The sequence below is a fragment of the Camelus bactrianus genome, chromosome 1, assembly GCF_048773025.1.
Source record: "Camelus bactrianus isolate YW-2024 breed Bactrian camel chromosome 1, ASM4877302v1, whole genome shotgun sequence".
Taxonomy (NCBI): domain Eukaryota; kingdom Metazoa; phylum Chordata; class Mammalia; order Artiodactyla; family Camelidae; genus Camelus; species Camelus bactrianus.
In genome coordinates, this window is record NC_133539.1 from 56,316,245 (window position 1) to 56,332,515 (window position 16,271).

Below are 16,271 nucleotides of genomic sequence, written 5' to 3' on the forward strand. Positions count from 1 at the left end.
AGATGCCAGTTCTTCCTAACATGATCTATAGATTTAATGCAATCCCAATAAAAATCCCAGCAAGTTATTTTGTGGCAATCGAACAGCTGACACTTCAGTATTGTAGTACAGTCAAAAGACTGATGCTAACTGACTTAAAGACTTACAGTAAAGCTACAGGGGGAAAAAAAGCCCAGAAAAACAAAAAACAGTATGCTACTACAGAAAGAACAAACAAATAGATCCCTGGAACAGAACAGAAAGCCCAGAAATAGCCACCAGATATAACCAAAAGAACTTTGACAAAGGAAAAAAGGCATTTCAATGGAGAAAGGACAGTCTTTTCAACTGATAGTGTTCGAACAACTGAACATGCAAAGAAATGAATCTAAACACAGATCTTACACCCTTCACAAAAATTAACTCAAAATGGATCAAAGGCCTAAATGTAAAGGGCAAAACTATAAAACACTTACAAGACAACATGGGAGAAAATTCAAGTGTCCTTGGGTTTGGTGGTGACTTTTTAGATGCAACACCAAAAAGCACAACCCATGAAAGAAAAGTTGTAAATTTGACTTTTCATTTAAAATATAAAATTTCTGCTCTAAGTCACTAATGAAAAGACAAGTCACAGACTGGGAGAAAATCTCTGTAAAACACATCTTAGAAAGCACTGTTATCCAAGATACACAAAGAACTCTTTAAACTCAACAGCAAGAAAACAATCAACTATTAGAAATGGGCAAAAGACCTGAACAGACACTTCACACTTTTCTCCCACCTCCCGCCTCTGGCAACCACCAATCTCTGTATCTATGAACTTAATCTTTTGTCATTGCTGTTCCTTTTTTAAAGATTTCATACATAAGAGACCATGTGATATTTCTATTTTTCTGTCTAATTTATTTCACTTAACACAATGCCCTCAAGGTCTATCCATGTTATCACAATATCAGGATTTCCTTTTTACAGCTGAATTTTATTTCATCATATACATACATATCACAATTTCTTTATTCATTCACCCATTTATGAACACTTAGGTTGTTTCCATAGCTTGGTTATTGTAAATAATGCTGCAATAAACATGGGGTACATTAATCTTTTCAAGTTAGTATTTTGTCATTTTCTTCAGATAAATATCCAAAAGTGGAACTGCTGGATCCTATGGTAATTCTATTTTTTATATTTTGAGGAATCTCCACACTGCTTTTCATAGTGCTTGCACCATCCATTTTCTCCTAAACAGTGCCCAAAGGTTCCCTTTATCCACATTCTTGCCAATACTTGTTATTTCTTGCCTTTTTCATAACAGCCATCCTCACAGGTATGAGGTGATACCTTACTGTGGTTCTAATTTGCATTTCCCTGATGACTGGTGATGTTGAGCATCTTCATATACCTGTTGGCCATCTGTACATCTTCTTTGGAAAAATGTCAATTCAAGTCAATTGCCCATTTTTTAATCAGGTTGTTGGGGTTTTTGCTACTGAGTTGTATGAGTTCTTTACATATTTTAGATATTAGCTTTCTCCCGTTCAATGGGTTGCCTTTACATTTTGTTGATGGTTTCCTCTGCTGTGCAGGAACTTTTTAGTCTGATGTAGTCCCACTTGTTTATTTTTGCTTTTGTTGCTTCTGCTTTGGGTTTTAGATTTAAAACATCACTGCTAAGACCTATGTCATGGAGTTTACCACGTACGTTTTCTTGTAGGAGTTTTATGGTTTCAGATCTTATATTTAGGTCTTTAACCCATTTTGAGTTAATTTTTGCGTATGGTATAAGACAGTGGTTGAATTTCACTCTTTTGCATGTGGCTGTTCAGTTTTCTCAACATCATTTATTGTAGAGATTGTCCTTTTCCCACTATATATTCTTATCTTCTTCATCATAAATGATTTGAACATACATGCATCGGCTTATTTCTGGGCTCTATTCTGTCCCATTGATCTATGTGTCTTTTTTTATGCCAATACAACACTGTTTTAATTAATGTAGCTTTGTAATATAGTTTGAAATCATGAAGCATGATGCCTCCAAATTTGTCTTCCTTCTCAAGACTGCATTGACTATTGGGGGATTTTGCGGTTCCATACAAATTTTGGGATTATTTGTTTTATTTCTTTGAAAACTGTCATTGGAATTTTGATAGGGATTGCATGAAATTCCTAGATTGTTTTGGGTAGTATGGACATTTTAACAATATTGATTCTTCCATTTCATAAGCAATAATATCTTTCCATTTAATTGTGTCTTCATCAATTTCTTTCATTAATGTCTTTTAGTTTTTAATACACAGGTCTTTCAACTCCTTGGTCAAACCTATTCCTAGGTATTTTATTCTTTTCAGTGCAACTGTTAATGAGACTGTTTTGTCTGGTAGTTTGTTATTAGTGTACAGAAATGCAAGAGATATGTGTGAAACTTTACTGAATTGGTTTATTCTAAGTTGCTTTTTTTTTTTTTAATGGATTTTCCATACACAATATCATGTCATCTGCAAATAGTGACAGTTTTACTTCTTCTTTTCCAATTTGGATGCCTTTTACTTCTTTTTCTTGCCTAATTGCTCTGGCTGCCTTCTAATAAGTTTTATTTCTCTTTCTTTCAAGCCATTCAAGTCACTGAAAGGCAGAAAAAAGACATTCAGGACCACAAATGGCATGCTTCCACTTTTTTTCTCTCTGGGATAATGGAGGCAATAAAACTACATATAATTTTAAAAGCAAAATCAACAGACTCCTTCCCCATTAACCTTTATACAGTCTCTGAAAATTCAATTCAATTAAAAACAGATTTTATTAATCATCCTACATAGGCACTTGAGAAAGTAGCATAAAACAGTCTGTTACCTTAGAAAGTTTGGTGTGTTAACTATGAAAATGTGCCTCTCAGATATCCCATTGCAGGAAATTTCATTGACCAATGGTCCCAGCTACTGAGCTCTCAAAGCCATTCTCTTCTTTGGGGCCAAGCCAAGCTTCCCACGAACTGTTCCCAGCCAATGACTCAGCATGGCAGATGTACTTAATAAAGCCCTTTTCCCAGGAGACACTGGATTCCTCTAATGATTCAACCTTGGACTGATGATTCTCTACTGGTTTTGCTGTAACTTTCTTAGAGCTGCAATGCAGTGTTAAGACTTCTCCTACATCTTCTATCTCTTCTACAAAGGTTAAAACCTGTTTTTTTACACTTGGTAACTACAAGTTTTCATGACCCAAAGAATACAGCTCTATATGGCATAACTAAAGATTACTATTTCTTTCAAGTTGTCTGCCAATTTTATCAAGAAATAGATTTTCCACAAAGGACTTAAAATAGCTATATAATTACAAATAATTAGGTACCTGAGAATAGAATTAAGAGAAAGCAAAGCAAAGAGGAAAAAATCCAAAATAAATAGCAGTTTGTAGTAATTAAGATGCCTAAAAATAAAAACAATAGAACTTAATTTTAAGGGGTTTTAAAATTAAGTAAATATTCTCAATACATTGCTTCATTTGATTAAGACAAAAATCAAGTGAATAAATGGAGCAAAACGAGAGCACAATATTTACTGAGTTTTTTTATGCACCAAAATTTTTATGTATCAAACTAGGGCATTGTTGTAGTAATAGCATTTCAGCTTTACAGATGATGAAACTGAGGCTCATAAAGTTAATGGATATGCTCAAGCTTACAAAACTACTAGTAGTGGACCAAGGTCTTATTTCTTCTATATTGTCTCCAGAATATGCAGAGAATGATCGCAAAGGATGGAGCCCAGACATTATCTCTCCTCACTCTTCAAAATGGTATACATTAGAAGTAGGGCTCAAATCACTCTCCATTCACAACAGAACAACAGTGACACTTCACTTCCCTACCCCCACATCCCAACCACAGAGGAAATGAAACCATGCAGGATATATGAAACCTATGACTAGTTCAAAGGAGAACTGAAATTAATAGTTAATGAAGCTAAGATCACTAATTAATTAAAAATGTAGCTTACTGATCTTCAAATTGGAAAAGCCAGCCTCAACAATCATCAGTAGCTTTGGGGATTGATTAATCTTCTCCCTGCTCTTATATCAAAGATCTCCTACATAAGGTACCTAGCTGGACTTTACACCTAAAACCACCACTACAGCATTTTCTATCATAAGCACTTCCAAACTGGCGAGTTGAGGTAGTTTAATTTTAATTTAAATAATTTGCCATAGTATTATGGGTCCAGAAGGAAAAGGGCATTCAAATTGTAACTAAAACACCACTGAAATGAAGTATTACACCAGAAATTTATTTAAAAAAAAAAATTCAGTCTTTAGATATAGCAGGAAAAATTACCCTTGGTTTTCTTTTTATTTCTAACCATTCTTTCCCTTCTTGTTTTTTCACTGAAACAAACTGCCTCTCACTGACACCAGCAGAGGTTCAGAATGTTGGTCTATGTAACTGGGCAAGAAGACCCTATTCCAGTCTTGTTTTGAAAATACATAATTATTTACTGCAATCTTAGGTAGCAGCTATTTAAAATCACAGAGGTGAAACTACAGAATTGTAAGCTGCCAGGAAAATTGCTATTTTATAATAATTAAGAGAAATGAATTGGTCAATATATCAAATTTTATTTTCTGGCAAATAGTTAATATTTAGGAAGAAGAACAAAGAATACTTAAGTTCCACAAAGAAAAAGTGATACATTGGAAATAACTGAACTAGTATACTATAAGATAGCCTGCCACTTTTTAGCATTCAGAAGGAAAACAAAACCAAAGTTATACAATAGGAACAAAAGCAATAAAATACTTAGGAAGAATAAGCTTAACAACAAATGTCAAAATCCTTTGTATGTAAAACTCCTGAAAAACACAGAAGTAAACCTGAACAAATGGAAAGATGTCTCTTATTCCTTGGTAATTCAAATCAATAGGTGATTTAACTCCCTAATAAGTTAATATACAGTTTAGAAATTCCAATTACAAATATCAACGTTTTTTTATGAAGTTAGCCAAACTGATAACAAAGTTCATATGGAAAAATAAACATCCAAAAAATAGCTGGAAAAACATGAAAAAGAAAAGCTACAAAGGCAGATTAGCCATACCAGACATTAGAACATACTATAAAGATGCATAATTAAAACTGTGATACTGACATAAAAATATGCAAATGACCTAGTAAAACACAACTGGAAAGTCCAGAAATAGACCAAGTATATGTGGAAATTTAGCATACAGTAACAACAGCACCTCAAATCACTGGAACAAAGACAGACCTTTTAATAAACTGTACTTAGACAACTGATTAATGATTTACAAAGGATAAAATTAGATCAATATTTCAAACCATGCATAGTAATAAACTCCATATATATGAATAAACTTCAAATGGACCAGGGATCTAAATGTAAAAAGTGAAATATTACAAATGCTAGAAAATATGGCTGAGTTTCTCTTTAAGCTAAAGAAAAGGCTTTCTAATCACAATAAAATCCAGGTATGATAAAAGAACACCAAATTTGACTGCATGGAGGCAGGGGGGACATCTATATGGCAAAAAAAAAAAAAAAAAAAAAAAAAAAAAGAACACACAAAGCAATAATACTACATCACAGACAAAAATTATATCCATAATAAAGAATTCTTCAGCGTTGAGAGGAAAAGATCAAAAATTCATTTTTAAAGTGGGCTAAAAAAAGAAAAAAAGGACAATTTTCACACACATTCACAAAAACAAGTAAAATGGCCACTGAAAGGATAAAAAGATGTTAAAATTACATTTATAAGATTGTAAATTAAAACTACAATGAGATACCATTTCTCACCTCAAGACTGGCAAAAACTAAAAAAGTAAATCAATGCAAATTGTCAGCTGTGGATAGACAGGCATTCATATGTTGTTACTGGAGAGAATGCAAATCTGTACAACCCCTTATGCAGGGAAGCTCAGCAGTATCATACAAAACTGCCTATGTGTTTATGCTTTGATTCAGCAGTCCTAGTTCTTAATTTACCCTGAAGATATACATCCAATAAAAAAAAAATTACATATGCACAAAGGTTTTCATAACAGCCTTCTTGGAGATTATAAAATATTGAAAAAAAAATTCAGTATCCATATATAGAAGAAGGTTGGAATCAACTCTGCAATACTACGAAGCTGTAAGAATGATGAGAAAAATCTCTGACATGATACACAATGACTTCCAGGAACGATAGTTAACAGAAAAAGTAAAGTACAAAAGAATATCTTTAACAACATTACATTTTACATAAAAAAGAAAGCAAGAAAATTATAGTCGGCCCTCTGCTCCATAGGGGCCCCAGGGATTTAACCAAGCTCAGATAAAAATATTAGGGGAGAAAAAACTCCAGGATGTTCCAAAATTCAAAACTTGTACTTGCCACATCAGCAACTATTTACACAACATTTACATAGTATTTACAACTATAAAGTATCCACATTGTCTTAGGAATTATAAGTAATCTAGAGATGACTAAAGTATATGGGAGGATGTGCTTGGGTTATATGGAAATACCACACCATTTTATATAAGGAACTTGAACAGCCACAGATTTTTGGTATCCACAGGGATACCCACAGGGGGCAGGGTCTTGGGACCAGTCCTCCCTGGATACCAAGGAATAACGGTATACTTGCAGCTCATTTGGGCAAAACAAACCCAGAAAAAAATAAACCAGAACATGGTAAGACTGGCTATCTAGAGACTGAATGGAAACAAGACCAGGAATACAGAGGGAACAACATTTGTGTATTTCTGATTCTAGGGACCATGTTAGTGTTTCACAGATTGAAAATATAATTTTTTTTAAGTCAAAAAGAATGGGGATAAAGTTCTATAAAGGGATATGTATAGAAACGGATGACTCAAACTGTACTTCAAATGAATAACTTAACCATGCTAAAGGAAAAAATTTCAATTTTTTTAAAAAGCAAGAAAAAGAAGAACACAAGTACCATACTTCTGAACAGAATATATTAGTTTGACATAGCAAAGATAAAATGTAACAAAGTATTCTGGAGTCAGACTGTTTGGATTCATTTATCTGCCCATTTACTTACTTGCTAACTGTATGACCCTGGACAGGTTAATTTATAATCTCTTTGTGGGCAGGTTTCCTTATCTGAATAATAACAATACCAACCTCACAGTAGTAATGATAAGGCTTATATAAAACTACTCATGTAAAAACCTTAGATTACTAAGCATATATTAAGGATTTGATAAGTATTTGCTATCATCAACTACTAATTCAAAAACACATTAAATTTGTGGGTATCCATGAGATGGACGTAATAATAGAGTTCCTGTCATGAAAAAAATTGGAATTTCCTAGTTTATGAACATTAAGTGTTCAAGCAATCTAGAATAGAAGATCCATATGGCTGGCTGGAATCATCTGGGAAATTTCATAAAGGAAGAATCTGACATGGATCTTTATATATGCCCAGGATTTAGACAGCAGGAGAACAGGAGAGGTAGAAGGGAAACTGAATAAAAGCAGAGAAGCCATAGAAACAAATATATCTCAAGGACAGTAACATATACAGTTTGTAAAAGCTGAGTATTTGGAGGTATGGCAAGACTATGGAAGCTCCTGAATGCACAATTAAAACCAGGCAGGCTTTATTTTCTAGACTATGAGGAATCAGAGAAGATTTGTGTATAGGAGAACAACATGGCCAAAATTAACTGTGGAATTATTCTAAAGTTGGCAAGCATAAGGGACAGGAAGTGAGATCAGAGGGAGAGTTTTACCAGTGGTTAAACCAAGTAACAACAAGGATCTGACTGAAACAGTAGTGATGAGAAAAGGAAAGAAGGTATAGCTCAATGAGGCAGTGAGGGGAAAAAAAAAATCAACCAAGCTTGGTGATGACTAGATATGAGATATGAGAGAATGCAAGAGTCTGAATGACGGGTGAACGATAAAACTGTTAGAAGGAAAAAGCAAAAAGGAACGGGAACCAATAGAAAAGATTTCCGTTAAGACTAAAAGATAAGTCAGAATTAGACAGAAGCCTTGCCAATTTGAGACAACAGTACAACATTCAGATATCAAGATCCAGTAGGCATTTGGCAACATGGGACTAATGCTCGGGAGAGAGACAACTGAAGACCTAAACTTTAGAAATTTTTTTTTAACCTCTCTAGAATGTTTGAGACATTCAGGAGCATACAGACACTAGACTACGTGTTGTTTCAGAGCAGTAATCACCTCTTATTTTTATATCCCTTAATGTTTAGTACAGTTCCTAGCACATAGGAGACTCTCAGTAAAATGTTGCAGAGGTGGGAAGAGCAGGGAAGGGAACAGAGTTAACACGGCTTGTTAATGGCAGAGCCCTGATTAGAGCCCAGGTCTCCTGATGCTCCACTATATCATAATGTAGAGATGCTCTCTGACCATCCATGCACAAGATCCCCTGAAGAGATGGTGTGAAAAATGAAAATAAACTGTGGGAAGTACTGGTTTCTATGAGTATATAGAAGAGAGACATAAGAAGATAGCAAAGAAAGGTCAGCTATGGGGAAAAAAATGATCACACAGATTCAAAGGAAATTTTTTAAGAAAAGAAGCACAGTCAACTGTACCAAATGATCTACCACAGGCAATGTTTCTCTGGTCTCCTTTACCAGTGAGACCCAAGGCAGAGAGAGGCCACTTTTTTAAAGTAAGAAATTAAGAAATTTTAATCGACCCTTCACAGCATTTAAAATACATATGTCACTCATAGCAGCAGTTTAAAACTAACAGTGCAATCTTCAGTAAATTTTATCTCTACAAAATACACAACAGAAAATAAAGTCACTACAGAAGTTGAGCTGAACAAAAATGTGCACCATAAATGAAATTTGAAGCAAAAAGAAACAACTGAAAAAATAATCATTTACATGTATTGACAGCAACAAAATGTATGAAATACTGAAGGTCTTACCTTAAATCTCTTATCCTGCAATACCTTTTTGATGGCCACCAGTTCTCCTGAATCACAAAGTTTGGCTTGATATACCACACCAAATGATCCATTTCCAATCACTTTAGTATCTGTATAGCTGACTTCTTGTGGCCTATCTGGACCCTGCCCAGGAGTTGCCACCACTGTGGTCACCTTGCTGCCATCCTTGTCTCCTAAAAGTAAAAAGGGATAGAAAAATAAGAGCTGCAAAGAATTAAGCAGAGAAAATTGCCAAGTAAACTATATTCTTTAGTACAAATTATTTTTAAATGCTCATCTTAGTTTATCACATAGAATTACTTCAACTGTTTCAATTATAAGTAATTATTTTAACCACCATTTATTCAGTCATTCTGTAGACAAAGCACTATGTTTAGTCAATACATGTGATTTCACTTAATGAAAATAACCCAATGAAGTACATAGTACTGTTCCTGTATTAAATATAAAGAAAAGAATGTTAAATTTGCCCAGATCAAAAGGTGAATGGTAGACCCACAACCTTATCTCTCCAACTCTAAAGGTCCTAATTCTCTCCTCAAGGCTTTCTTATTTTACTTGAAAATAAGATACATACAACTGAAAACATCTACATTATACTAACTCTATTCAGACCACCCTGCCTTTAGAAAGCTAAGATTTTGAATTTTTGCTTCTCTGCCTTACTTCTTTTTAAGAAAACAGTGATACCTCTCCAAGAAAGGTCAGATGGGGAAAAGAACAGGGGAATGTTAATTTGGGGCTAAGAGATGGGAAACTTAAAAGAAAATCAAACCCATTCTGAAATGAGCTTCTTTCATAACTAGCTCAGCAGCCATGGAGTCTCTGCCTACTCATGGCCTTCTCACTACCTTCTGCCTTCTCTCCCTGCCAGTAGCAATCCAAAGACTCTCTTTAATTTAATCTCAAAGCCACCTCCTTCTTGACTGAGCATACTTTACAATCATCTTGTTCTCTGAATTCTTAAACTACTGTAAACCATTCTATATAGCCTAGCACCTAATTTTAAAGAGCTTTAAATTTTACTTTTAGTGATTTCAGAATACACAGATTCTAGTGACTACAATCATTGTGAAGTAGCAATTTATAACTTGTGTTTCTTCTTTCTTGACAAATCTAAAACCAGTTCTCAGTACAATATAAATCCTTAGGCTTACTGACTAAACTACATGTTTTTTTCCCTTTGCTACTCTTCTATTATAGCTATTTTATTTTTAAGATGTTAACTGAATTCATATTAACCTCAAAAAAGAAAAATAATATACTATTTAACCCTAGATACCAAAGATTATGAAATACATATTCATCTATACCTCACATTTTAAAAGATTAAAAATATAATAATCTAATTTTCCAATGGTTTGAGTTTTTCCCCTACCAAATATAAAACTGCCAGCCAAATAAATATCCAAATGTTAGAGGCATGCTGTAACATTTATAGTCATTTAAGTTCACAGAGGTATTAATGTAGACAAAAGCCAGAAAGCAATATCCATAATTGATGAACTCTTTTGCTTATATGGCAGCCTTCATGACAGATAGAAATGCAATAAATGATTCCTACACAAGATAGCTAGGTGAATAGTAGGCAGTCCGAATTTTATAACAGCCAGCTATCTTAAACATGCATGTCGTTAGTTTTAAGGTGAAACACCCAAACAGATATTTAGTTAGCACAAATCCAACGCCACCTGTAGAAAGAATAACTCAAATCTTGTCAACACCACCATTTTTATTTCCAGCATATGCTTTAAATGCACATAAACCCCAGCACAAGTCAACACATATATAGCAGTTCTCAAAGCTTTCAAATATTCCCTTCATACCTCACTTCCTAGTAAAATAAATCTTAAAAATACTTGCTAAAAACCTAGTTTAATCTGAGTTCTAAATCTTCACTCCCCTCCTCAATATTCCATATTACTTTTGTTTCTGACCATGTTAATTTCAACAACTTTTGAGTATAAACTTACTGTAAGTTATTTTTTCATTTGTAAAATAAACCTATCTTTAAACGTATCTTGTATTATGGCACTCCTAAAGATAGAATCACAATCTTCTAAACTTAAACTTTAAGTGAGGTGATCTAGAAAGGTTAGATCCAGAAATATTAAAATCCAAAGTACTGAATACAATATCCAACTGTCCCAAAGAAAATAAAAAGCAGGTGATTTCAAACAGTTTGACTCTTACCTGTATCATCCAAGTCAAAACTACATTACCAAAAAAACCTCTCTCTGTATATACTTTAAGAACTATGAATTAGTAATTTCAATTCCACTGAACAAGTTGCTTGCAAAATCTTACAGATCTAATTCACAAAACAAAGCATCATCATTTTTTAATTAAGACAAATTAACATATTAAGAACGGCTATTATACTCCACAATTTTAGCTGAAAACAAAAACCGCCTGGGGTATACAAAACCAAAAATTATGCTTTTCTACTATGTAACCATACTTCAATAAACAAAACAATAGCCACAGCTTTGTACTTACTACCATAAAAGAATTTAAGCAATACAAGCATGTGTAATGACTTTCCCTACTTGCTTCCTCAGCCTGCATTTCTAAAAAAATCTTCATATTTCAGAAAAAATGGTTTCAAGGCTTCAAGAACCAGCTTTGAAAGATATTCATCACAAATGTGGTATTTGGCATCGCTTAAGCCTCAACTACTGAGCCTGTGAATGTCTATCCCAGCATCATGATTTGTCTATGGGAAGAGGCATAAATAAGATTAATTCTGCAAAAATATTAAAAGCAGAGTAGAAAGATAAACAGGTCCTATAGATGCTATAGCTTAAGGAGATTGTTGAGGCCTCAATTTTAAACTGCAACTGGATGTGGACAAAGACCAATCGTTTCACCTTCTTGCACATCTAATAAAAACCATAAACAGAGAATTAAAAAACTAACTACCTTGGAAGAAACTTAAAAGGTTTACTCTATTCTCTTTTGAGCAGTTATACTTCCCACTAGTAGAAAATCCTAGGTATACAAGGAACAATGGTTCTCAGGCTCTGTCTCAAATATCCTGGAATTTTTATTCATAAATCACCAAGCTCTTCAGACTACTCCATCAGAGACCTGAAACAGCGTAACTGTAAAGAATGGTAAGATAACGCTGGGGGTGACTTGGCATGAACATTAGTACTGCATGGGACAGTCAGCAGCTAGTGTGCCAAGGAAAAGCATGTCACCATTTGGCACTGCAATTTGCCAACTCAGCAATAAAATAACAGCTATATAAAATTTCACTGTACAAAGAACTTTCTGACTCATTGTTTCATCTATTCTAATACTTATAATAAATGGTGGGACATACTTATTATGATTACTATGCCAATGAGGAAAGTAAGACTAAGAGAGATGAACTTGTCCAACATACAGCTTTCAAGTAGAACTCTTCACCTGCCTCATGCTATCCCTGCTATATTTTACATCCTTAAGAAGCAAATAATGTTTCTGAAAATACAATGTAAAAAGATCAGCTCCAAAGTAATAAGAGAATAAATGAGTAATCTTTTACAGTTTTCATTCCTAATTATTCATTTATTAATAGGTAAAGAGCTATTTCCAAAAATACTTTGGCAACATTAGATTTTGAAACTTCTCCCAAAACAAAAGCATATGGAAAACAAAAATACAAAAAGTTAATTCTGTGATGTTCAAACAATTTAACTTTTGCTACTAGAAACTGGATAACTTTGGATATCAACAATAGAGCAGCATTTTAAGCACTGTTACCAAGAGACCAACTAGAAATTCACTGAATGAATGAAAAACTAGAATTCATAACAAATGTGCCTCATTTTTAAAAAAAAGGTCACCACTCTGCCTAATATTAAATTTCCCAGAATGCATGGTATCGTGAGACTCACACTAATTACAATAAAATTAGTCTCCAAACAATGCCTCTGTCTCTCAAGAGCAACAACATTAAAGCAGTGGGAACAACTCAGCTCTAGGCCTTCTCTCTGGCCAGAGAACTCCTAGGAGCCACTATTACAATTAAAATTCACTCTGTTGGTATAAATTTCCTACTATAATTTGAACACAGAATTAAATTCCCTACTCTTTACCACAATAGATAAATTTTACATATATAAACCACAAAAGACTCCTCATGAAGCAATGGGAAAATGGTATGCAACAGAAGAACCACTCTCCATTGAAGGTCATTAAATATAGAATACAATTTTACAAAAGCCTTAGGGGTATCCCAAAATGGTATGTGCAGCCTAGTTTTCAATCTCTCAAACACAAGTTTGTACCTGTAAGCAATCCCTGTGGTTACATTTTTAAAGTCTTCTTAAGTCACTCCTCAGACCCATCCTCCCTGAGATGAACAAATGTCACAGGGTAACACGATCCACACAGAAATGGACTGAGCATCCAAAAACCAAAGGGCCACTTCAAACATGTGTAATTATTTTGGAGGTATCTGACATGGACATTCTAATTTCATTGTTTTTTAAGATTCAGAGCTGAGAAAAAGCAGTAACTGTGACACTTCATAACTAGGCTTTTAGAGATGTTCATACACCATTCTACTGATATAAACTGAAAAAAGTCAGTAATGACTGTCTTTGTAAACTCTTCCTTTACCTCAAGAATAACATCTCCAAAAAGGAACCCTCCTACACTGCTGGTGGGAATGTAAATTGGGTGCAGCCACTATAGAGTTTCCTTAAAAAACTAATAAGAGTTACCATATGATCCAGCAATTCCACTCATGGGCTTATATCCAGAGAAAACTCTAATTCAAAAAGATACAGGCGCACACCAATGTTCACAGTAGCACTATTTACAATAGCCATGGAAACAACCTAAACGTTCATCAACAGATGAAGAGATAAAGATGTAGTATTTGTATGTATATATGTGTTCGTACACATACACACAAACACACACACACACACACACACACATTACTCAGCCATAAAAAAGAATGAAGTAATGCCATTTGAAGCAACCTGGATGGACCTAGATTATCACAGTAAGCGAAGTAAGACAGTAAGTGAAGTAAGAAGGACAAATATTATATCAATTATATATGGAATCTTAAAAAATTATACAAATGTACTTATTTACATAACAGAAACAGACTCACAGACATAGAAAACAAATTTATGGTTACCAAAGAGGGGAAGGGATGAGGGACAAATTAGGCATTTGGGATTAACATATACATACTACTATATATAAAATAGATAAACAACAAGGACCTACTGTATAGCACAGGGAACTGTATTCAATATCTTAATAACCAATAATGGAAAAGAATCTGAAAAAGTGTGTGTGTGTGTGTGTGTTTAAGTATGTATGTGTGTGTTTGTGTGTGTGTATGTGAATATGTATGTGTGTATATACATATATATAACTGAATCACTTTGCTATATACCTGAACCTAAACACAACATTGTAAATCAACTGTACTTGACTAAAATAAAAGGGAAGTTTACATGTAGAAATAACAGAAAATTAAAAGTCTTCAACAAAAGCCTAAAGAACCAGCATATAACACCTGTGACTACAAGGAAGCTACAAAGTATTTTTATGAAGTTTTTATTAACCTAACAATAGGATTAGTAGGGAAGCTAGTTCTGCCTATGCTTTCTTATGAAGAGAAATAACTATTTTTCTGGATGTTTACCAACAATATGGCAAACTCTCTACTGAAAAATATTATTATATAAATTACTCAAAAGAATCAAAGAAAATCTTATTTTCAGGCATGATTAAGATAGTCTCAAGGGGTAACACTGACCATTGTCAAATTTTCAGGTTTTTAAATTAAAGTTTAAACAACTCTTCACCCTAAGTAAATGGCTAAGGAATGTCCATTAAAGCATGATGTTCTCCCCAAAATAAACACAGCAGTTTACAAACATAAAAGCAACATAAAAGTTAATAAGCAAAACAAATAAAAAGGAACTAAGTTCCACAGAAAATCGGAGTTGGACAAATTGTAAAATAAACTATTGTCATGAAAGAGAGGCTCTACCTTATGATGTGGAAGCTCTAGCCAGAGTGCAACTGCTCACATACCTTGGAATAAAATCATGAAGAAAGAAAGGGAATGCCAACTAAGCAAATGAATAGGTCAAATCAACCCTAACAATCAAAAGCATGATAAAATTTTAGGACAATTTCTATGTAATCTTATTGTGATAAAAATCTTTCTAGTAGGGCCTTTTGCCTTAGACACAGTTCATCTCCACGTGATTCCATCCAAAGAACTGGAAAAACCAAACCAAAAATTTACTAAATTTCCTTTGGGGATAGAAAGAATAAACAAAAGGAGAAGCAGGGGAAGCAAAATGGACAGATGTCATACATGAGCTGGCTTTTGGAGGTGTATATATCACTGTGTATCACTTCTAGAAATGAAAGGAAAACGCAGAGTGGCAGAGGATAAAGATGAGACAGAAAAGACTCTACAGAGTCCTTGACAACACACTAATTTCACACTTTAAATCACAAGAAGATACCAGGCCAATGGGATTAACAAGCATCAAATTTCTCTTTAAAAATGTCAAGTTTTTGTCCTTAAAAAGAGAAATAATGGTGTTAATATGGGCCCTGAGGTCATACAAAGGTTTTAAATCACACATATTCTACCACTTAATATCTATTAAATGCAGATAGCTGCTACTTGATAGAGCTGTTGTGATGATTATATAACATAGGTTAAGCAGGGTTTTTTTGTTTGGGGGGGGGGGTTTCTTGTTAGTGTGTGTGTGTTTTAAGTGCATGCCACACAGTGAGTGCCTGACAAATTACAGTTCCTCTGAACTTTGAATTACTGGCAGTGGCTATCAAAAGAAACATTCTTCTTCTGTTCTGCTATGCTCTTTCACCACCCGGTACATGCCCTACTACAGTGCTTATCACAGTGTTCTATAATTATTAAGAGTCCCTCACTTGACTATGAGCTCTTAGGAAAGCCAGACATTATCTAAATCATTTACATTTCCCCACTGCTTATTAGCAGAGGGTTCAGCACAATGCAGGTGCTCAGCAAATGTTTGCTCTTGAATTCATATAAAAATCACTCAAGCAGAACTGTTAGGATTTGAGAAATGACTACTTCTTGCTAAACATTAAGCAGTGCTTTTATTTCTTATGCGTGTCATTGATCAGATACAAATCCCTAGGGATAACGGTATACAGAAGTCTTACAAATAGCAAACCAGAATGGAGGCTTACTGAAGACACTGCAACAAGCCAAAACAAATAATCCAATTTGCCACATGTGTATTTATTTACAGGTAGGAGACTTACTCTGTTTCATAATCCTTTTCCAAATAAT

The 16,271-nt window shown here is 34.1% G+C and overlaps 1 protein-coding gene across 3 annotated transcripts in view; it reads right to left on the bottom strand.

Moving 5' to 3' along the window:
• GSK3B (glycogen synthase kinase 3 beta) overlaps positions 1-16,271 on the bottom strand; it is a 167,619-nt gene that overhangs the window by 95,567 nt on the left and 55,781 nt on the right. For all 3 annotated transcript variants that reach the window (XM_045507257.2, XM_010970860.3, XM_010970861.3), the window contains exon 2: positions 8,933-9,126. In XM_045507257.2, the coding sequence (XP_045363213.1) occupies positions 8,933-9,126 (194 nt within the window). The remainder of the gene's footprint in view (positions 1-8,932; positions 9,127-16,271) is intronic.